At 52.7% G+C, this 22,993-nt stretch overlaps 7 protein-coding genes across 7 annotated transcripts; 4 read left to right on the top strand and 3 right to left on the bottom strand.

Moving 5' to 3' along the window:
• Positions 1-4,864: 4,864 nt before the first annotated feature.
• LY79DRAFT_630245 (F-box protein) lies at positions 4,865-7,333 on the top strand. The gene is made up of 2 exons (XM_060562160.1): positions 4,865-5,144; positions 5,265-7,333. The coding sequence occupies exon 2, from the start codon at positions 5,332-5,334 to the stop codon at positions 7,006-7,008; it is 1,677 nt and encodes a 558-aa protein (XP_060415301.1). The 5' UTR covers positions 4,865-5,144; positions 5,265-5,331; the 3' UTR covers positions 7,009-7,333.
• A 435-nt stretch (positions 7,334-7,768) lies between these two features.
• Positions 7,769-10,016, bottom strand: LY79DRAFT_168531 (WD domain-containing protein). The gene is made up of 3 exons (XM_060551202.1): positions 9,492-10,016; positions 9,305-9,432; positions 7,769-9,249 (listed from the first exon to the last, which is right to left on the bottom strand). The coding sequence occupies exons 1-3, from the start codon at positions 9,830-9,832 to the stop codon at positions 7,883-7,885; spliced, it is 1,836 nt and encodes a 611-aa protein (XP_060415300.1). The 5' UTR covers positions 9,833-10,016; the 3' UTR covers positions 7,769-7,882.
• Positions 10,017-13,964: 3,948 nt separating this feature from the next.
• Positions 13,965-15,013, top strand: LY79DRAFT_168281 (uncharacterized protein). The gene is made up of 2 exons (XM_060551201.1): positions 13,965-14,678; positions 14,791-15,013. Exon 1 carries the CDS (start codon positions 14,085-14,087, stop codon positions 14,628-14,630), a length of 546 nt encoding a protein of 181 aa, XP_060415299.1. The 5' UTR covers positions 13,965-14,084; the 3' UTR covers positions 14,631-14,678; positions 14,791-15,013.
• Positions 15,014-15,283: 270 nt separating this feature from the next.
• LY79DRAFT_589489 (uncharacterized protein) lies at positions 15,284-17,584 on the top strand (the record flags this gene model as incomplete). The annotated part of the gene is made up of 3 exons (XM_060561040.1): positions 15,284-15,447; positions 15,531-16,168; positions 16,356-17,584. 3 exons carry the CDS (start codon positions 15,284-15,286, stop codon positions 17,582-17,584), a joined length of 2,031 nt encoding a protein of 676 aa, XP_060415298.1.
• A 721-nt stretch (positions 17,585-18,305) lies between these two features.
• On the bottom strand, positions 18,306-19,560 carry LY79DRAFT_513314 (uncharacterized protein; the record flags this gene model as incomplete). The annotated part of the gene is made up of 2 exons (XM_060554480.1): positions 18,306-18,813; positions 18,863-19,560. The coding sequence occupies 2 exons, from the start codon at positions 19,558-19,560 to the stop codon at positions 18,306-18,308; spliced, it is 1,206 nt and encodes a 401-aa protein (XP_060415297.1).
• Positions 19,561-20,742: 1,182 nt separating this feature from the next.
• On the top strand, positions 20,743-21,376 carry LY79DRAFT_513209 (acetyltransferase; the record flags this gene model as incomplete). Its single annotated transcript, XM_060554460.1, has 2 exons — positions 20,743-20,911; positions 20,973-21,376. 2 exons carry the CDS (start codon positions 20,743-20,745, stop codon positions 21,374-21,376), a joined length of 573 nt encoding a protein of 190 aa, XP_060415296.1.
• A 70-nt stretch (positions 21,377-21,446) lies between these two features.
• On the bottom strand, positions 21,447-22,273 carry LY79DRAFT_589486 (short chain dehydrogenase; the record flags this gene model as incomplete). Its single annotated transcript, XM_060561039.1, is given in 4 exon segments — positions 21,447-21,605; positions 21,615-21,757; positions 21,826-22,033; positions 22,067-22,273. Coding segments are annotated over 4 exon segments (717 nt in total).
• Between the last annotated feature and the right edge of the window lie 720 nt (positions 22,274-22,993).

Here is a 22,993-nt window from a genome sequence, read left to right as displayed (position 1 = left end):
AGTAGCTTCTCCTCAACACTGGCATCGTCGGACTGCATGGCTGGTCAGTGGCTGTTTGTTAAGACACATCGTTGAGAGCACACATACGTTTTTCATCTCTTCATCCAGACTATCGTAGTCGACTTCAATACCGTAGTTCTCAAGAGCAGCGGTCATCATATCCTCGTCATCCACCTCCTCGTCGACATCCATGGCGTCAGCGTCTTGTCGCAGCATGTTGTCTTCATTCGGCAGGTTGTCAAGGGAGCCCTCGAGTAAGGGGATCTGGATCTGTTCAAGCTTGCATCGCCTGAGTAACGCAAACTTGCCCGCGCTATTCTTCTGCACCACTGTCTCCAGGGCATTGATCTCCTTCTGTCTAGCGTCAATCTCCTTGCTTCGCTTATGAACCTCAGCCTTAGCCTGGGAAACCCTTTGGTTCTTTTCCTCTAGTTTGCCGCGGTACTCCTCTAGTGTCTCGCTGAGCGCATCGAGTTCATCAGACACTTCGTGTGTGGCATCCTCGATATCTGATTTCTCCTGTTGGTAGGTCTGTAAGTCACGCTCTGCAGCTTTGAGAGCTTCCTGCAACTTCCTAAGTCGTTTCTCCAGGTTGCTGTGCATGTCCCGTGCCAGTGTAAGTTGGCTCTGGAACCTAGATTTCTGCACCTCGAACTTGGCACGCTCCTCGTCGGCCTCTCGCTGCATATCTCTATGCTCTGTCTCGTAGGCACGAATGTCGCTGAAGCCGAGCCTCCTGCAGAAACCGGAAAATACTTCGTCTTCAACCTTTGCGATGGCGTCCGAAAATTCCTTCACAGTTCGCTTGGTTGCTTCAAGCTCCGCCGTCTTTTCTTCGTACTTGGGCTGGAGCTCGTTGAGCTGTCTCTCCTCATTGTCTCGCTCTCTCTTCTTGCTGTCATAGTTCTTCTCCAGGTGTGCCAGTTCGGCCTTCGCACTCGCCAGACGTGGCTCGAGTCCGTGGATCTCAGTCTGAAGAGACTCTTCAGCGGTGCTGCGGCGACCAGACTTGGGAAGCTTCTCAATTTCCTCCTTGTACTTGGCCGCCATCTTCTTTAGCGAATCCAAGTCCGAGCTCTCGAAACGGCGTTTTCCGCCCTTTGGCTCTGGGCCACGACCACCCGTCATCATGCCGGTCTTATGGATGACTAAACCATCTAGAGTGACTGTCTTGACAGGAATACGCCTTTCGTATGAGATGAGCTTCGCAACTTGCTCGTTATCGCACACAACTGAGCTTCCGCAGGCGTAGGCCATAGCGCGTTCGTAGGCAGCATCAAAATCGATTGTGTCAATGGTGAGACGGGCCCCCGAAATGCCTTTGATAGCCCCGTTTACGGCGTTGACCTTGATGTTGTCCAAAGGGATGAAGGTCATTGGTGGGAAGCGTTGATCCTTGAGGTATTGAACACATTCGTGGCCCGTCTTCTCGGTATCGACAATGACTGATTCGTAGTCTCGGCCCAAAGCAATGCTGACAGCCTCATCGTATTTCTTCTGCTTGGGCTTGCAAAGATCGCCCACTCGTCCCTTAACGCCGGGGTAGAGTCGCTTCAGGTTATTGACCATTTCCTTCATCCTGGCTTCTCGGTCATTCTGTCGGCGGCCATCGTCTGCTTCACGCAGCTGCTTGGCAACGGTCTCCAGCTTCTCTTCTAGCTCCGTGCGTCTTTGACTAGTTCTCACACGCTCCGACTGGATTTGGTGGTATTGCTTTTTCTTGGTGTCGATCTCCTGGGATAGTGCCTTGATGTTGCCTTCAGTTGATGCTTTGCGTTCGCCCAGAGTCTCCAACTCCCCCTCGTACTTCTCCAGGGCGGCCGAGAGGGTGTCGACCTTTCCCTTGAGCGTATTCACAGTGACCTCGTCGGTCTTTTGCTGACGGATCAAATTGTCGAGTCTTGCCTGGTTGCCGGCGCACCTTTGTACAACCTGAGAACGGAGGGTATTGTACTCCTTACGATCGTCCTCACTGAGCTCCTTCCCCAACTTCTTCATTCGCTCCTTTAGCTGCGACTCGAAATGCTTCTGTGCTTTCTCAGTGGTTTTGAGCCGGCCTTCGTCCTCCTTGATGAGCTCAGCCTGCTTATCACGCTCTTTACGGACCGGCTCCATACGCGAGCGGCACTGCTCAATATTGCGCGTCTTTTCTTCGATTTTGGCGTCAATCGGGATGAGTTTGTGCTCCAGCTCGTCGAATTCCCGCTTCTTGGCGTTGATGGCCTTTTCCACCCCATGAACCTGCTTTGCTGCTGCCTGCTGCTCCTTTTGGGCGGCTTCAAGTTTTTTCCGAAATGTCTCGACATTGCGCTGGAACTCCTGCAGATTTTGCTGGTGATCCTGAATCTTTTCAGTAGACTCATCAATGCCGCGCTGGAAGTGATACAGCTTCCAAAGAGCATGCTTGACAATAGCTTCATCCCTCTCCTCCGTTTTCTTTTGGAAATTGTCTGCCTCCTTTTTCTGTTCCTGGTACTGTTTGATTTCAGAGTTGATGCCGCGCCTACGGTGGAGTTGAAAGCTCTGGTTTTCGGCAGCTTGCTCAGCTTCAGTCTGTAACCTTTCGTATTCGCCCTTGTATTCCAAACTGCCGGAGATCTGCTCGATCAACCGTGTAAGATCCTGGGGCGATTGTGCAGCGATAGCTTCGACATCTCCTTGGAAGACGAGGAAGTTCCTCGCTTTGATCAGAATGTTTTCAGACTCGAGCGCTTCGTTGTACTGCTGAGCGGTGACAACGCGATCGTTGATGCGGTACTCGCTGGAACCCTGATTCGTGATGGAACGTTTCCACTTTTGCTCGTCACCCGCATCGTCTTCGTAGACGGCCATGACCCATGCGGTCTTGGGATCGCTCCGGGAAGCCTTTTGCGACAGATCATCTCCGTCACCGTTACTTTGACCATTCGATTGGGCTGAACCGTCATCCTGGATCCTGGAGGTTTTGAGTACGCGACCGCGGTACACGAGGTCTTTGAGGTGGGCTGATCGGAGGTGCGATGATTTGATGCCAAGTACGAAGGATATCGCGTCCATGCTGCCCAGTGTGGTACGTTAGTTGGCAGACAGATGCAGCGCGGGAAGGTTAGTAGACTTACGAATTCGACTTGCCGGATCCATTAGGGCCAATAATGGAAGTGAAGTAGGAGTCGCCGAATAGCAAGATATGATGGCCCTTGTAGGACTTGAAGTCTTTAAGGACGAGTCAGCGCCAGGATAACATGGACGACTAGGGAGAAGACATGAACATACTGAAAAGCTCCAAACGAATGAGTTTCCCCATTCTATCGGCGGGGTGTCGCAGGACACGCAACGATACTTGACTATGGCTGTAGTCAGTTGGTGTGCTTCAGTTAAAGATCGTCGCAAACGCGAAGTGGTGAGCGCACGAGAAAACGGATCGACAGGAAGGCGACGCGATAAACAAGCAGCAGTTTTACGTTGCAAACGTTGAGGATGAGATAACAATTGATTCAGGTGTTGAGGGGCTCAAAATAGCCTGGCGCATGACGGACAGGCACTCGTAAGGAATCGTTTGGCGACAGCGAGGTTGGTAACGGTTTGGGGGCATAGAGTTCGAATTTCCCTACGCGCGCGTCTTGAGTGCTCCCGCTGCACCTGGACGCGACGGGACGCTGACTGGCCGGACACATCAAGGCTGACCCCGTCGCGTGTGTGGAAGCTCGAGCCACATCGATGCGGCGCTCCAATAGTATCACGTGATGCGGAACATCACAAAGTATGTACAGTCTGCACATATTCAGGTAGATACAGTCCGCCGAGGTTCTAAATGTTAGCATGGTGAAATGACCCAGAAACCCACAGAAAACTCGCTTTCCTCTAGATCTTATAGGAACGATACCTCTACAGAGTTCCATGATCTCTTAGGTATATCTCTAGATCGACTTGATTCAGACGCTTCATAGGAATAGAGTGTGCTTGCTCATACTATACGTGTAAGTGGGGCTTGTAACAAGCTAACATTTAGAACCCCGGCAGACTGTACAATACCAGGTCAAAAGTTGGGCACAGAAAAGAACGACCTTATCAGCAGCTGTAGTGGAGTAATGAGAAACGTGACTTCTGGTCGTGCACTGTGAAGTAACTTCATGCTAATCGGATCCTCTGTACTAGGTTATCCTTTTTGCCATGCCCAAACTTTTGACCCAGTACTGCAGCTATAGTAATAAGGATGGCCAATCAAAAGCTATAGTGTGTGGTTGAGACACAGAGGCTTTGATGGCGTACTGTGAAGTGACCTCGAGCTATTACTCTGTAATGGGTCCCCTCTATAACAATTCGTTAGGTTATCCTTATTGGTGTAACCGGACTTTTGACATAATACTGTAGGTACTTCTCACCGTCTCGACCAACAACACCTGTACAGATTACTGGCCAGCTGTGTTTGCATCTTGTGGTACCTATGCTTGCCGAGTCCGGACACTGCGTCTCATGCCCTGGTCAGGAACCAAGCTCGCTCAGGCGTCATTGGTGCAAGTTGGACGAATATTGGCTCTGACTCTGTCATTATTAGCATCAAATGCTATTGTCCATGTTAGGCCTTCAGTGCCTGGCTGCATTCATCTCCCCGATAAGCTTCGGCTGGCGGAGCAGCCATGCCCTGTGACGTATTCGGAGCGACGACACCTGTTCAAAATGCTGTTCCAGCTCCCAGGTAAGACCAAGTACCAGTGTAGTAGGTAGGTAGCTGTGAGGTGCCACCTGCCAGGCTCGCTACATGACAAGGAACTGTGGCGGTCAATCATCAACACGTGTAAATCATCACCAAAGCTCAATGTGTTCCAGATCTCCTGGTTTCTCTCTCCTCACCACACCCATCACAAGCGGTGGTCATTTGCCGACCCGCCCCCCCAACCCAACCCAACCATCCTCCTAGTCACGCCGCGGTCCAAGCTACGTCCCGCGTGGCGCTCTGCACCCGAATCATTCCTCCCCCACCAACTGCCAAACGCAAAATCGTCTATCCCAGCATTTGAGAGGAATAGGCGGCGCCGCATATCTCTGTCCTGCGCGCCCTTGCAACGGAACCCAGGCTTTCTTTTCCAAACACCACAGCTCGAAAGTTTTATCCTCGAGGGATCGACCGACTTCTATGTCTTGGCCAAGGGTGGCTTCTCAGAAAGGTACGCCGTATCATTAACTTTGCGGCCAACCTCCTCTCCCACATCGCATAGTCCTTTTACTGTGACGACCCGATGATCGTATTGTAAAATTCAGGCTGACTTTGCCCGTCAATTATGTAGGTTCCCAATAGGAAGCTACGACCGCCGACAAGATCTGCCTTTTTCTTAACATTGGTTCCAGCCGAAGATGGCCGAATCAAGCCCACTTGATATACCCAACGCGAAAGGCGACGATGCCCATACCGACAGTGAAACCGCCTTCTCTCTCGATCCGGTCGAGACTCAGTCCACCCTTAGCTCCTCCCCACCAGACCAAGATGGTCTTCATACACCGACACTAGGGCCTGTCAACTACGGAAGCCCAGAGCTTTCGAGAAATCCGTCATTCTCTGGCAGCAGTTCATATCAAGAGGACTGGGATGTGTTCCCGCCGCTGGACCGCATCTCCGTGCTAGACCTTCTTGACAACTTTGCCTTGCCCCAACAGCTCGAAAAGCTACAGAAAGGCATTTCCGCTCAAACGCAGAAGGTTCGCAAATCAAGAGACGTCTTCAAGAACAAGAGTCAGCATGCCCAAAAACGAGTGGTAGAGGAATGGCGGCGCCGAGTTCCTACTGCAGAGGAACAGCTCGAGAGATACAGAAAACGGATGCGCAGTAGTGTTGATAAGCTTGGGAAGCAGTGGAACGACACCAGAGTGGTAACGTTGCGCGAAAAGGTGTCCTTCATCTTTGGCGTCATGAACATTTTCGTGAGCGGTCTTCTCATGGGCGGCTGGCCCGAGTACTTCCACCTGTGGTACACAGTTCAGGTCATGTACTTCATGCCCATCCGCTACTTCACCTACCACCGTCGCGGTTACCACTACTTCCTTGCAGATCTATGCTATTTCGTCAACTTGCTCTTGGTTCTTAGCATCTGGGTTTTCCCTGGCTCAAAGCGACTCTTCCTAGCCACCTACTGCCTCGCGTTTGGCAACAACGCCGTGGCCATTATCATGTGGAGAAACTCGCTCGTTTTCCACAGTTTCGACAAGGTTACCTCTCTCTTCATTCACATCATGCCCTGCGCAACACTTCATTGTATCGTCCACCTATGGCCTGAAGAGCTTCAGGCTAGCCGTCTCCCTTCCATTTGGACTATAAAACACTCACCTGCTGGTTCGCCCACAGCCTACGGAAACATCGTCTCCATGCTGGCTTGGAGTTCCATCCCATATGCTATATGGCAGTTGTCCTATTACTTCTTTATTACAGTTCGCAGACGCGACAAGATTGCTGCGGGGCGGCCTACATCCTTCACCTGGCTACGAAAGTCATACTCCAAGACCTGGATCGGCAAAGTTGTACTTTCGTTGCCGGACGCTCTACAAGAATCGGCATTTATGCTGATTCAGTACTCGTATGCGGTACTTACCATGCTTCCTTGTCCCATCTGGTTCATGAGCAGATACGCCTCAGCGGCCTTTCTGACGATCGTCTTCACATGGAGTGTTTACAACGGAGCAACCTACTACATCGATGTTTTTGGGACGCGCTTCCAGAAGGAGCTTGAGGCTCTCAGGGCCGAGGTCAAGCATTGGCAAAACACCCCCGTGATGAGCGGCCATTCCCCCCCGATGATGCCTAACCCTGAGGGGCCCCCACCAAGTGAGCTGCATCTGGCAAATACCAACGATCCGATGAGCGATGAGAACCTCGAAAATGTCTCCAAGCATGAAAATAACGTGATTGGGGAGAGCGTCAAGGCAAGCGGCCCCTCGGATCGAATTCCGCTGCCGGGTGCGGAGCTTTCGGCTCAGGCTGAGGCCAGCGGCGTGGATGGAGGTGCCAGAGATGTTGCCAGAGAGAGGAAAGCGAGTTGAAGTGGAGCCTGAAGGCCAAGTCTGGCCTCCATCAGGAAGTGTGAGTTCGGAAGCGGCTATGAGGTTGGGTGTCTGCAACGCCACGAGGGGTTCGTTTTCTTTTCAATCATCTGCGAAACAATTAATTGCCAAGGGCTTTGGAGTGCTTGGAATGTCTTATTTGCTCATTGACGATGCACGTTTGTTTACTGTATACTGCATACCCGTGGGCCTATTCACAATGACGTTCAGATGCAATGGGAATGATTTATGAGCGCCTTTGCTTGAGGGCCGATAGATTAGCACTGCTGTTTTCTGTCTGACGCATCATTACATGAATGCAAGAAAGCTGGACTGAGTTGTATTTGGTCTTGTCCGTTTACGCTAAGTTAGTAGTAGGTGTTTGGTTTAATATATGCCACACTCCCCAACCAACACTGCGATGAACACCATGTACGCTTAAGTTTGATGCAGAAGATGACGAGGGCCTTCTCTCCTTTTCCGTAGGTAAGCCGCTCCCGTCCGGCTTTTGTCCCCCCGATAGCCTTTGAGACCCTTTCCCAAAGGTTGTGTTCTCTTCATAACCGACCCGCTGAAGCCACAATATTAGGCAACCCTGTAAATGACGCCTGGAAAAGACAACTCCCGGAAACAACAAGAATGCCATGTATCCTTCCAACCTGTCGTGACGCCATTTTCATGCACATGATGCAGCCGGTAGCGGGGTATTTACGTTTCCTCTTCCCATCAACACTCGCATGAAACATAATTCGAGTGCTGGTCCCATCCCTTCCACCCTTTCCACCACCTATAACCGTATTAAACACCCCGAAACGGATGGAAAAAAAAAAGGGAGATAGTGGTATCATGTCCTATGAGTGCTCCGATCTGGTCTTTATCGGATGACGCCCCAGTCGGAAAGTCTGCCGCCATCGCTGTCTTCCCTAGCTCCAGGCCGTCGTCCAAACACGTTCCAGAACCGTAAAGTCTCGTCACCGGCACCGGTCACGACAGTTCTGCCATCTGGGCTCATCGCCAAGTACAGCACACGATACGTGTGGCCTGTGAGGCTAACCACCTGCGTCATCGAAGGATACTTCCAGACGACAATTTGGTTCTGGCTGTACCCGTGTGTCGAGACAATCTCATTGGAGTTCTTGGACCAGGCAATGTTGCAAACCTGGCTGCCCGTGTCAACCTCGTTGATGACAGACCCTCTGACTGTGTCGTGAAAAATGATTCTGCGGTCTGCCGTTCCGCCTCCTGACGCCAGTAATCCACGTTGATGGGGCGACCAGGCAATGGCCTTGACAGCAGCAGTGTGGTCAGAAAATTTCCAAAGCGGCGTTTCCGAGAGCTTATCCCAGACCATAAGCTTGTTATCATTACCACCGCTAGCCAGCTGGCCGTCTTCGCAGTTCCATTTGAGGCCACAAACCTCTTGCTTGTGGCCAACGAGTTTCCTGAGCCACTGATCAGGAGCGCGAACATCGCGGTGGTAGATGAGTCGGTCGCGGGAACCCGAGGTTAAGATGTGGGTGTTCCAGGCCAGAGATCCTACTCTCGCCGTGTGACCCGTCATCGTCCTTAGTCGTCTCGTCTTTTCGGCATCCCAGATCTGAACCAGGCCCTTTCCAGTACCAATGGCAATGTGCGTTCCCTTCTGGATCCACGACACGCTCGTTACCGTATCATCCTCGAGCGTACAAAGCTTGTTAACACGACTTGTCTGAGCATTCCACATGTAAACGCTGGATCCAAGGCCTACCCCCAGTACATTGGCGCTGCCCCAATCGACCAAGTTCAGATAGAAGTCATCTGCTAGATCTGGAGCATCGAGCACCTTGTAAGGTACCTTGCTGACCGCCCGAGGTTGTCGCCGCGGGCTGAGCAACATTTGCTGGCTATTGAAGCGAACTGGAGAGAGACTGTATATCTCGGAGCGAGTGTCCAAGTTGGGGCCGTGTCGGCTTTGGGGTGTCCTGGACGGTGTTAAGTGGCCCGCGTTGCTCAGCTGTCGAGGTGACATGTAAGAGAACAAGTTCTTGTGGGGCGTAGAGGGCGTCAAAGATGACGGTAAAGAAGTGGTGGAAGAATTGTTGGGCGGCGTGCGAGACCTCGTGCTATCTCGTATGTGTGCCGAGTGGGACGTGGTAGATAAAGAATGCTCCGGAGACATAACCGATGGCGTTGCTTGCGGTATTGAGCCTTCGAAGAGTTCAGCGCGAAGCAGCGTCGAGAATGTACGGTTTGCTTCCTCAGCTAGATGATGTTGGTCAGATCGATGCCTGCACCTAAGAGGACAAATGTGGCTCACTCTTTTGGAAATGAAGCTCTCCATGAGGGGTACGCTTCTTTTGCTTGGATGGTGTCGCTGGGGAGCCATCTTCGTGAAGCAAGCTAAAACTGGCTTGGAGGTCTTGACCTGTCCGTGTGGGAATGAATCTGGCAGTTCCGAATTAGAAACGAATTTGGGGAGGGGTGTCGCGTCGTTGCACACGCACCTATCGCCATTTATCCTCTGGCGCTTCCGGTGTGGACTAGCGCCTGGTGTGCTTTCCTGTTGTGACCGGTGGTGCATTTCTCGAAGCAAAGCACTGTCGACCGCGTCGGCGTCAAACCCATTGACTCGAGCCAATTCACTCGGTCTCCTGCTACGTTGGATCTTGCGCTGGTTCGTATTCTCCAGATTTTGGCGGTCTTCGAGGTGACCCCGATCAGAGGGCGGAGGAGGTGTTGCGAAGCGAGGTGGAGTCGCAGCTGCAGAATCACTTGTCTCTGCTACTGGCCTCTTGGTGGAAGTGTGGGCCGCAATAGCAACCGAAGAATCGACGGGAATCGTCATTGTTGCGTCGTTTGTTTCGAGTCGGCGGCAGGAGTAATGACAGTTGCGTGAAAAGGTTGAGGTTCAGCAAAGGCGGCTGGGATGAGCGTCGGGGGTTGGCGGGGGGAGACCGATCTAGCAGCACACCAGCACACTACAACTGCACGGGTCGAAGCCGTTGGCGCCGTCGGGTTATGGGTGACGATGATTATTGTAGTAAAAATGATATTCCAGTGACTTTCTGTAGCAATGATAGATTGCCGGAATGGTCGTCAGTTCGTTTCCGTTGGTCGGCGCGGTCAGAGAATCACCACCTTATCCCTGACGGTGGTGTTGAGGCTGTTGTCGTTCGCATGCTTTTCCCACTGGTCGCAAGAGCTCGGGCGTAATCAATAAGGTGCTGGGAGGCAAGGCACAATCTTGTCGAAAGAATGATCTGTTGAGGAGAAAGAAGAAGAATATACAAATGGCACGAGCACGAGCACGATGTCGTCGTCGTTGTCGTCTTCGTGAGGACGGTGCAGGACGACCGTCGGACGTCGAGTGTGTATAGAGTCAAAAGATAGTCTGCGACCACCGTGGTGCAGAGCAGAGGTAGGCGATGGGTACGGTCGATGGCGAGTGATGGAAGGTGAAGTGAGAGATAGGTGCGGTGCGGTGCGGCGCGGTACTTCCCAGTGGCCGTCCAATAGCCACCCGACTCTCAGGGTAATACTTGTTGTCAGAGGACCTGTAACCCTTAGAAGTAGGCGCTGATGGGAGGCTGAACCGGAAGAGTCGCGGTTAAGGCAGGACACTAGCCTTATTAGGCCCTTAGCGTCGACGGCAGAGCAACAACACAATGGTGGTAGCCCCCCCTTGGGGCCGCTGTCTGGGTCGCCTTCCAGGGTCTTTCGTCGATTTGGACGCGACGGGCAAGGTTAGAGGGAGGGCGTTTGGCGCAGCACCGCAACGATGGAAGTGGAGGGGGTGAGGGGGAGGGGAACAACAACATTGGCAATTACCAGCGAATAACAACAAACAACCCGTGAAAGACAAGGGGGGAGGCCTGTCGATGAGGGCGTTCAGACTCAACGCGAGGCAATTGTCGTATATTTGCTTTTCCCCCATATCTCCTCCCCTCGGTGTGCTACCTTTTGAGTTGCAACTGATTGGTTGAGCACACCACAAGGCAAGACCAACAGACAAAAGAGATCAGTCTCCAAATTGCGGAATGCCGACTCGCTCTCTATGTTACTATCTCGAGAAGAACGCATGCACGGGTCAGAATTTGCTGGCGATTATCATAGTATTTACCACACAAGTCCATTCCCTGCCTTTCAGAACCGCATGGCTCATCAGGAATAGCCTCCACTTGCCCTGGCGCTTGACTGGCCACGTTGGACTTGTTTCTCCATTACCCAGTAGGCAGGACATGGGCCATTTTCACTTTGTGTGTTTCCCTGGACATTGCCGTTCGTCTGCATTGCTGGGTTCCGTAGCTGTTGCAGTGCTGTAATTGTTGAAAGAATCGTTCCAGCTTTTGCCGAGGGCCCTTCCGAGCCTAGAAATGCCAGATTTGAGATGATAAGCGAACAAGGGTTGCCGACGAAGCGCATACACAGTCTGCTACCCGAGACAACAACCCAACCTAGGAGACGCTTCCCAGTCGATGCAAGGTACGGATGGAACAGCAGGACAGGACCGCCGTGGATAAGTGCCTCAATGGTTAGTCAAACCAGTGTGTGTGCATGTGCGTGTTTTGCGCTTCCCCAAGCGATGCGAGTTCGCGTCTTTTCTTGTCGTCGTCGCCGCCGCGTTGGAATTCAGCTGGCGTGTTTTCTGCCTCCCTGGCGGGGCAAAGGGGGGCTGGGACAAGACCGTGAAGGATGTTTGTTTGTTTTTGTTCATGGCGTCTCAGGGAAGAACCCCGATTCGGACAAGAGATAGTCGGCCCCACTTACCTCTAGCTACGTATATAGATGCCCAGCGAGGGGGCGCGCCAGACGCGCTGTAGCCAATAGGTCAACAGTCGGGACGTGCTGGCAGTCGATGTTTTTGATTGGGGGGTGGCGCTCCATTTCGCGTCTGCCACAAACAATCGACCTGCCCAGCCTCGGTGTCTGTTGCACGGGTCAACCGATGGAACCTATTCATACCGTCCAGACAGCGAAGCTCATACTGGAATGCGCACTTGCTAGTTTGTCGTTGAGTCCCAATTCTGTTCTGTGACACTCGACCGTTACGCGTTTGACTGTTGGTTCCGGTTCTACCTAGTATACAAGAGTATGGGCTTCAAAGGTCAGAAGACGGCATTCCTAGCGTTACTGGGCTAAGAGGTGACTTTGGGCGCTTACAGGTAACAACAACGGTCCACGCGTGTACGTCATGAAGGAGAGAGAAGCAAGGGCTGCATGTGATAATAGCGCGTGATTTTCGCGTGTGTCGCGTTTCGCGTAAAGTGGAAACACGCTTACATCGGCATTTGCACTTACCTATCCGTACTTAGGTACCTCGCGTAGAGTCGATAACTCGCGCGCGAGTTGCCTGAAACCCGAGGAACCCACCCCCGAGAATCTTGAACAGAGACTGTTGACTAAACACCGCCGCAAGAAGGGGTTGGGCACCTTCGCTATCGCCATCTTCAAAAGCGCGCCGACTGCTTACTGTGTAATTGTGAGCCATTGACTGCCAGGCCACGCGGGACGATTGGACATCGCCGAATGGAGTCTTTCGCAATTACACCCAGAAAGAGACGAGTCCTTGCCTTACACATCTGCAACCTCTCTCTGTCGTCTTCACTCCGGAGTGGATTCGGCGACCCGAACCTTATCGAAGATGAGTACAGATAGAGTTGGGTCAGTCGAGTCTCAACGTTCTTTGGCCCATCGTCTTGGGCACAGCTTTTGTCATTCCGGCTGTCCAGCATAAGCCATGACAGCCTGTCCGTTCGTATGTGGAAACTAGAAACCACACTCCTGGGAGCGGGTTCATCCCTACAAATGGTTTTGCACGCCTCTCCAAGCAAATGCAACCTGCGGTGCGGCGGCATTGATCATCGTCATGGATTCGGCCTTGCACCTTTTGCCGTTGGCACCGTCGCCACTAGCATGCGTACACCCTCGGTCACCGAGAACGTTATCGCTGATCCTGACTCCTAATCAGCGATGGGATATTGGCGGTGGCCCCGACTGAATGTCCTTCCCAACGCAACGCCTGCGAAGAAGCGCTTTTCTCTAGCAAGCACTTGGATCTGTTCACATGACTAACCCCACTTGCCCCGGGCCACTGGTAACAAAGACCTAAGCTCCAAATTGCCGCGTGGAACCCTCGCTGATTACTGGCCGTATTTGCCGCGTGTTTCTTCAGCAAAAGGCCCCAGTCTTGCGCAGATCCTGGGTCAGACATGCACGATATGATAGAGGCAAGACACTTGCCGATACGCGAATATGATAGTCCTACCTTTTACAGACTGCGCGCCGGGTCAAAGGACAAGCTACTCGAGCATCTTGGCCATGGTCAACAAAAGTTCATGGTGGCGGCCGTAGGTAAAGTACTACCAATACCTTGTGCCGAGTATGTCTACTGCCAGAGAGCAATAATGTATCGGTCGCATCAGAAGCAGCGATACGACACGGGCAGAGATGTTTAAAGGTTCCCGCCCCCCACCCGGCCCATCCGGGAATGATATAGCCGCCTGCAGATCCACCGTGAGGATAGAACTAATATCTTCTGATGATGATGTCGTCTGATCGCCGATCCGAGCCTTTCGTCGCAGCTCCGCAGATCGAAGCAGCATGAGCATCGAAACCGAGGACCTGACTCTTTTGGCTAGATTAGGCCGATGATACTAGTCCCAGCCTTTAGAGCAAGCGGGATGCATGGGTTATTAGCCCCAGGCCTAGCTCATCTGTCAAATGCTACCCGCCAGGTTACAACCGCTAATCATTCTTTGTCCCGTTCGGGACATGGGACAAGGTCCGTGTATCGGCTGTCATCGAATCAGTCGGAGTGTGGACATTGGGTTGCTTGGAATCCGCCGACTCCTCTATAATAACGCTCACACCCCAAGGATTGCCCGGCAGATCCGCTGCAAGTCTGGCCACACTAGAACAAGGCCTGACTAGCTGAAGCGCAGTCGTTCGACTTTGTCATGACCATTGCTACGGCTGCGAACAATGTGGCATCCTTTTGGTCCCATCCCGCAGGGTATACCCAATGCGCTTCATTCCCATTTCGTCAGTCAGGATGACAGCAAAGTCGTGTACCAGCACTGCGCTAAAGAAGATAGATCATGGGCCACCCAAAGACCACATCTATCTTTGAGGCTAATTCAAAGCCAGAAAACCGCCTCTTGCTTCTCCGTCAAGCCTGTCCCTCCCAGCTGTATATTCCATGGGCTGATTATCATTCCCTCTGCTTCTACAGCATCGTCTCAAACATCATTCCTCCTTCGAGCCGCGCATCCTTCAATGTATCTCGTTTACCTAGACCCTGGGAGACGCACATAAGTCTTCCCCTTCTACTCAAAAGGACCATGTTAGGGGACCCTGGTCTGTCCACGGACCCACGGACCGTTGTCCAACGGATGACGGGTTTGTCTAAGCACTCAGTCCAAACACCCTCGGACCTTGCAGTTCTCGTATATTTACCAGACATCCTAGTAGGATTAATCCCGACCGGCCACCGTTGCCTGAGTCTGCGAGCAAGCTGGCAAAGGCTCCTTGACGTCTGCATCATCCCCATTTTGGCCATTGAAAATGTCTCATACTGCTTGGAGCTACACTTAGCCCGGCTAGTTGGCAGTGTTAGGACCCAACAGAAACTCAAATCACAATAGTCCTGTCCCGCTCATCGCGACCAACTTTCTTCCATAACACAACATTGGGTACGTATATGCCCTTTTCATGCTTGCTACCAAAGTTGGCGAGTGCCTGCTCTGGGTTGATGACAGAACATGATTAGGCACAATTAGACGGGTACCTGACGTAGTAAGCTAGCCTGTTCACGCACTCCATGCATGTGCGCCCATCTGTTAATGGTGTAGCTGGTTGGCAATCATTGCTCATATACCCCCTTGGCTATACCTTCTTTGTCTCTGCCGCGCCCCTCCTCTGTGATCACCCTCCCCACTGTCTACCTAGATAGCGCTGCATTATCTAGGGCTGGATGATATTGTGGAAGCCTATGGTTTGGACGCCCCATGTCTGTTATCCTTTGATGCTCCGCCTTCCTTCACACCCCACGAACGTCTTCGCTGAAGTCTAATATAAAGCATTCCCCGTTCCCACTTATAGCCATGTCTAAAGAGCAGATTCCATCACTAACCCTAATCTTTGCCACGTTCTTTGCTAACACTGTCCCGGCGCAAAAAGTGAGAACCTGCCATTGCCGACACAGGCACGGTGAACTTATACAGCCCCAGGTGGACAACTTCAACACTCTCAGGGTTACCTTCTTAAATAACAACAACAACAACAACAGCAACGGGCCATGGGTGAAAGCGAAGGCGGAGCAGATATCCCTGACATCCCCTTTAGGCGTCCTGTAAACCAGTCATCCATGCCGTCGCACTTTCAAGAGGTTTGGGAAGATGAGGACAATGACTGGACCACACATCAAAGACCCATTGTCATAGCCCACAGACACGAAAAGAGGTAAGCACACCATACCCTGAGTCGGACAACACAAGGGCAGCAACAAAACTTGATAACAGACCTCCCCTGACAAACCTACGCAGTTCTGTACAGTCTCCTGAGAATCCTCTGAGCAGAAAAATCGGGTCCATCGAGCCCACCCATGTCCCGCAGAGGCATACCTCGCCTAGCCCCACGAGAACCCCTCGAACACGATCTTCTAGGTCAAGGGCCAATTCAACAACCTCTTCATACCAAACAAATAACACCTCACTCCCGCCTCTCCAGACCAAAGGCGCGGGCGATGATGAGATCCCCGAGCCGTTGGCTGAGGAGGAAATTGAACCGGGCTCCTTCGACCTCGTAGTACCGTCGCACGGTGATAATGGACAGTACTCGTTGGAAGCTCGGTCCGAACTCCTTTTCTCAAAAGACCACCTGAAGGCTATTTTCAGAGACTATAATCTCCTCAGGCGATTCACCGACTTCATCAACTCCGTTCGCCCCGCCTCACTGCCCCTTTTGACATACTACCTTGACTGTCTAAAGGCACTCCGCGCTATCGCTTATGCGAACGCTATTGCAAATGGCTTGGATACCTTGCCTGGATATGAGTTTTCGTCAGGCAATACCAACATGACATGTAACAGCTCACTGGAGAAGAAAGCAGAGGCTGCTTTCGACATTCTCGTGCAAGAGGATCTCCCTGCTTACATCACCTACACGTGGATACAGACAGTTAGTATGTCGATCAAGCGGCGTATTACGGGAACACTTCCTGTCCAGCTGAGAGAAATGTCTGAGGGTCTAGCGGAAGTTTTCTGCCTGACGGACCCGTCAAGGCATGATAATCCCATAGTCATGGCGTCAGAGGGCAAGTGTGCTAGTCCCTAGGAGTGGTGGACAAGCATCGGCTGACATGATTCCAGAATTCCACCGAACAACTCAGTATGGGATGAATTACGCCATTGGTCGCAATTGTCGTTTTCTTCAAGGCCCAAAGACAAATCCTTACAGCGTGAAGCGGCTACGTGATAAATGCCTAGCCGGAAAAGAGCACTACGAAACGTTCCTCAATTATCGCCGAGATGGCTCGCCCTTCATGAACCTGCTTATGGTGGCGCCGCTCTACGATAGCCGCGGAACAGTACGCTACTTTATTGGCGCACAGGTGGATGTCTCAGGTCTCGCCAAGGAAAATTCCGGCCTCGAAGCCCTGCAGAGTCTCGTCGCTGAGAGAGAGGCCGCCGATATCACCCCTTTTAGTGGGCATAATAACTACGAAGATGAGGATGAAGAAAGGGATGAGTTCCGGGAACTCAGTGAGATGTTCAACATGGCCGAACTCGAGACCGTTCGGAGACAAGGTGGAAATATGCACCGTGTACCTCAAGACGAGAACCAAACCGCTACATCGACAAACTGGCACAAGCCCCGCATCCTGATACAAGACGAATACTCACCCGTCCACCAACCAGCGACACCACTCGCCAGCGGCAAACTTTCGGGCGTCTATGAACACTACCTCCTCGTTCGACCCTTCCCCAGCCTCCGCATTCTCTTCGCTTCGCCGTCCCTACGGCTACCGGGTATCCTCCAGTCCAACTTCATGGACCGCATAGGCGGCTCCAATCGGGTTCGCGAGGGGCTTTCGCATGCTTTCGCCGACGGTCACGGCGTCACAGCCAAAGTTCGCTGGGTTAGCAGGTCCAGCAGCGAGGGACGAATGCGCTGGATACACTGTACGCCCCTCCTCGGCAGCAACGGTGCCGTGGGCGTATGGATGGTCGTCCTCGTCGATGACGAGACTGAGGCAGGGGTCAAATACCGTAAAGAAGCGCCCCCAGTTAATGGACGTTTGCTCAGGGCGGGGGCTTTGGGTCAGCAACAACCACGCCCATCCTTCGACGATAACATGAGCCTATCGGGCTTTGCCGCCATGAATAGGCCACTCAACGACGCCAACGGGTCCGTCGCCGACCATGGCCTGGACGGGCTCGACCGCCCCTTGAGCCGCGCGAGCCATGGAAGCTTGTCGAGTCGATTGAGCCGGGCGCTTGTCAGTCCATCACTTCGTCCCGTGACCCCTCATGGTGTCGACGACCCCGACGGGGGCCCGGCTCGACCTCCGTATACGGTAAGGTTGGGGGAGGATTGAGCCAAATCCTCTTTGTTATATCTCTCTCCAAGCGCAACAGTACTTTACTTTAATTCACGATCGGAAACGCAAGATGCAATGTCAAAATCCTGTGGATGCCGAAAACGTGAGCACGCATTGCACCATTTGCAATGCACACACTTTAATATTGCAGGGTGATATAGTACCCCATGATAGATATGGTGCCGCATCTAGCTACAAAGCGCGAAAGCTCATGGTAATCGTGATATCAAGGCCGGGTTTTCTCGGGTCCTTGAACCAAACAGAGGCACTGACCCTGCCCACGCTTGATCAACTGGCCACGATGCAGTGTATCGAGGCCCGTACTATGTTTGGTTTTGATGACTTGAGTCCCGTGCTATGTGCCACAGCTGATTGGTTGGACTCATGGACGCCATGGAATTCAGTACTGCGCCGAGACGCTGCTTTCTCTTGAGTCTTTGCTGTCCTCTGCGAGGCTTCCTTTGCTTGAATTGCGTGTCGTGTTCATCAACTCGTGAAAATTCATATAGTCTAGCAAGTTTTGCGGGTCCTGCAAGCCGCCAAAGTCCGAGGTTTACACAAAAGCACGCCCGTGGTTCTATACTGACCCAAAGCCCCGCATAGCCAACCTTGCAAGCATGAAAGATGCGCCTGACAAGTCCCTTGACAAGCTTTGGTGTCACTTCAATAGTCCGCCTTTCAGATGTTGTCCATAAATAGGTAGTTGTGCTCGAACTTCTCAAGCTTGGGCAGAGCTGGCTTGCTCCAACAGCCGGGCACGCCAGCCGTTACAGACCTCCTCGAAGCCGCTTACAACATCGCCGCATACCCCAGCGCACTCACGCTTGGCTAGCCTTTCGCTCCAGTTCCCTCTGTTCAGCCACTGTTCGCCCTCTTCACGGAGCTCTTCCTCCCTCTTAATCTCAGCAACCAGCTCTTTGGCGCTCTTCAAGCGGCGTGTGGCCGTTGTCGTGGTTTGTCTGGACATGTGGAGTGTGTCTGAGAGATAGTTGAGGCTTTGCACGAGGTCCGAGGTCAACGTATGGAGGGCTGTCAAAGAGTCGTAGGCCTTGGTTGTCGGGCGGGGCATGGACTCGGATAGCTCAATCAAAAGCGGCAGTAGTTCGTCAATCGTCTCAGAATCTGGGGGCGGGACGAGAGGCGAGAGAAGAGGAAAAGTCAGATTATGCAGTTGACGGGTTTGGTGCGTGAGGTGGGTCGTGAGGGCCGAGTGCGCGGTGATAAGCCTATATATGTTAATAATACACCGTACGGAGGAAGCCAGGCAATACATACCTCGTCGCGCTGCCCTCGACGCCGGCCTGAGAGCCCAGATCCCGCAAACCCTCCGTGACACGGCGGAAAACACCGTCGGTAGGCCCTCCGTTGCTCTCCGTTCCTCTCCTCGCCAGAGACTCCACAGCGTCCATTTTGGCCACCAGACTAGGCAGCATGCCGGGAGATTCGAGATCCGACTCAGATCCATATTCGCTGCCATCGTATTCGCTTCCACTCCGACGATGGCCGCGTTGAACGAGTGGTGGTGGCCCCAGACTAAGATTCTTCGCTTTGCTGTTGTCGTCGCCAAGGCAGGCGACGTCGACCCCGCTGTCCCGTATTCCCTCGGCTGCGCTGGCACGTCTCTCGGCCTCTTGGATGTTGATGTTTGGTGTCCCTTTGCCGTTGCTGTCGCCGTTGCCAATCCCGTGGTCATTGTCATCTTCGTAGTATTCGTCCTCATCTCCGGAATCGGAAAAGGCGTCGGCCAGCTCGTCGGCAAGGTTGCCTAAGCCATTCCCGTCGTTCATACCCCCGCTGGCATACGAGATATCTAGGGGGTCTTGGGTATTGAAGCTACTTCGTAAAGGTGTTGCTGGGTCGTTCGCGGAGGATCTCGATGTTCGTCTGCGCCGCGGCGAGGAGCTGACGCTGTTGTATTGGTATGAGGCATCAACGCTCGAAGGGTTACGCGAGTGCCCCGGAGTCTGCGGCATCGTGACAGGTGGGATCGAACTGTTGGTCGATCGGTCGGCAGTTTGGGTATAGTGCAAGTCCGATGATGCCGTCCGAAGAAAACCAATAAATAAGAAAGAGAAAAAAGTCTAGTCGAAGTCGCTTCACGGCGTACGTGTGTTGGCTATCCAAGCAGTCGAGTGTGTATGCAATGTTGTTGCTTGCTTGTTTCGGTTTGTTAGTAACAAACAAACAACGGAGGCTGCCGCATCGAACAGACGACAAGGAACATCCAAGTGGAGGACGCTGGAAAAGGGTGTCAAAACGGACTGGCGCTTGAAGCGAAGAGCAGCGGTTGCGCAAAAGGTAGCAGAGGTCAGTCAACACTGGGTGTCCCCAGGTCGTAGAGTGATGGGTCTGGTTTTCGTAGGCGAGCCTGTGATTAATGCCTATGTTATTAATCTCGGTAGCGGGTTGGTTTGACTGACGGCCAGCGATCCAATTAATGCAACTTAGCGGGGTCTGCTTTGTTGTTTGATTTATCTAGATACCGGCCGGTGGATGTGTTGTATGAGCAATCTATTTCAATTTTCAAAGCAGTGCCTGTGCGTAACCCCTTCGTTGGCATCGGGGATGATATAGCAGACTGAACAGTGAAACTGACGGCGCATGGGTCTGAGTGCTGGGTATTGTGGAAGAAAAGAGGGAAGAACAATCGTCGCTGCCCTCCACTTGTCTTTGTCTCAGGAACCTCTGACCGCCTACGTCTCTCCAGGGCATTTTTGGAGGGAGGGTTAGGGGCATGGACTGTCACTCCTTACCTACCTACCCGGATACCTAGGTAGGTACTTACCTCCTACGGTCCCTGCATCCAGTGGTGGTTGAAAGTGCCTGACCCTGGGCAATCCGATGTTCCGTCTGCCTGTGTTTTAATTACGTCAGCAAGAATAAACCAACGCGAAAAACCTACTCGTAGTACCCATCTCTGCTCAGCCTAATTGAATTTCGTCTCTTATCGTACTTTATCGGACACGACGCCCAACAGCCCGGGAATAAATATTTCTCTGGTGCCTCTATCGCTGAGCAAAACCCCGGGCATTAGCTGCACCCGGCGCTTCTTTTGTCGGCGGTTATCCTGAACCGCCCTGCTTCCATCGAAGAAGCACTCAGTACCGACCCCTCCCTTACCGCTGAGAAACCCCTCCGCGCCTACACCCTCGACAATGGCCACATTTCGCCGGTTCCGTCCCGAGGATGTCAACAAGTTCTCCAAGTGTAATCTCGACCCACTCACCGAGACCTACGAGTTGGCCTTCTACCTTCAGTACCATGCCAAGTGGCCCTCCATGTTCCAGGTCTGCGAGGACATGAGTGGGAACATCATTGGCTACAGTACGTCTAACGGTCAACCCAAATGCACGGTTCGCTTGGCTTGTCTAACTTAAGGCTCTAGTCATGGGCAAACTGGAATCATCACCTGATGTTTACAAATTTTCCGAGCATTACCTCCCATGGCACGCTCACATCACGGCCCTGACCGTTGCTCCAGAAGCGCGGAGATTGGGAATTGGCAAGATCCTATCCGAGCAGCTGGAAGCCGCCGCCGACGCCAACGATGCCTGGTTCGTCGACCTCTTCGTCCGCACGAGCAACCACAAAGCAATCACATTCTATAAGAGCATGGGCTATAGTGTCTTCCGCGTGGTCAAGGACTACTATGGTGACCATGCTACAGACCCTACGCGCGACAGCGAGGACGCCTACGACATGAGAAAGCCGATGAAGAGGGATACGAAACTCCAACACATTAGAGATGACGGCGAGAAACACGAGGTTGACCCCTCGGATGTTTGGTGAAAACGCCCCTATCGTCAATTATCACAGGGCAATCCAACCTGCCCTTCCAGTCCTAAGGGCCGCTTGTGGTTTAGAGCCACGCTCCATCGACTTGATAGATGCTGCCGCTCATGAAAGAACTCTCTGGGCTGAGTAGGAATGCGATGACATTTCCGCACTCCTCGGCGGTGCCTTGACGCTGGAATGCCGTTGGCTCGTCGAAGGCGGCATCTAACGGGTGGTTGTGAAACTTTCACACCTTCTCCATCAGCGGCGTGTAAATAGCGCCGGGGGCCACGTCGTTGACGCGGACCTCGCGGGAGTCGTTATCGTTGGCTGCCGCTCGTGTCAGCCCAATTACGCCGTGCTTGCTGGCATCATACGCGTCATGCTTGGCAAACCCTTTTTATAAGCTGGTCAGAGTGAAGAGGGCTTGGTACATCAGGCAGGAGGAAGGAGAGGTGGCGTACCCCTGATGCCGTGAATCGACGCTGCGTTGACAATGGAGCCACCGTCCGCTATGTTTCTGAGTTCCGCCCTGAGACAGTACATGCAACCTGTCAAGTTGACAGCAATGATCTTATGCCACTCTTCATCCTCGAGGTCTGCGACTGCCCGGATGCCGTGGTGCTTGCCTATAGCACCGGCCACGTTGGCTGCACCGTCCAGGCGGCCAAACTGGTTCGCAATGCCGGCAATTCAGCCCTCAACCTCGTCCTTGTTGGAGACGTCGACCTTTGTGACGGAGAAGGGCGTCTCCTGTTCCCTAAAGTAGGCCTCGGCGTCTCTCATGGCATCAGTCTCGATGTCTGCAAGGCGCTCCGTGGCGCCACGCGTGGCGATGATCTTTGCCGTTGCAAGGCCGATGCCGCCAGCACCACCGGTGAAGGCGTAGACCTTCCCTTCAAGTGATTCCATCCATGGTATGATTGTGGTCCTGTCTCGGAGGAGGAACTTGTGTGGGATTTCGCGTATATGCTGTCCGCCCGCGATGTATCAGGAAAGTCCCAAGGACCAGAGCTCGTTAGGAGAAACAATCCCAACTGCATTGGGGAGGGTAGAGAGTAGGATAGTGTCGCGCGTTTCCGAGGCAAAATCGCTGTCCAATCATGAGGTATATGCAGCTGAATATCTGCGTTCGCATGTATTTGACCCGACCCGAGGTAGGCGACTTTTGGGACAGCGGTTGTATCTGAATCCCTACAAGTCTCCAAAATAGGCAGAATGAGGGGGCTCAAAGCAAGTTTTGTAGGAACCAAGTTTCCTCGACTCAGTACGGAGTATTTCATGGAGTATTGTTTTAATGTAGTATCTGTGACTCGCCAACCGTAGCTTATATAGAATGATGATTACGACGAGTATAGATGATGGTTCAAGTCCGCATCGCTCGTATGTGTGTGTACACGTATGCACGAGTACGGCATAACATTCAGGGACCGAAAATCTCGCACAAATTCCATCTAATATCTACACCGACTGGTTGAGACTCTAATACCAAGTTGACAAAAGTCAATACTTGATTGTTTGTCTCGAAGGTTTACAAAGACCAGTTGACAGGGCCGCGTCTTGAACTTTCGATTCGGGGCAGCTCCCTACCTGTCCCCGCACGAAGCAGTGCCGCTGTCCCCGCAAAACAGG

This window comes from Colletotrichum navitas (assembly GCF_030913465.1).
Source record: "Colletotrichum navitas strain CBS 125086 chromosome Unknown LY79scaffold_22, whole genome shotgun sequence".
NCBI classification, from domain to species: domain Eukaryota; kingdom Fungi; phylum Ascomycota; class Sordariomycetes; order Glomerellales; family Glomerellaceae; genus Colletotrichum; species Colletotrichum navitas.
This window is presented reverse-complemented; position numbering and strand designations above follow the sequence as displayed.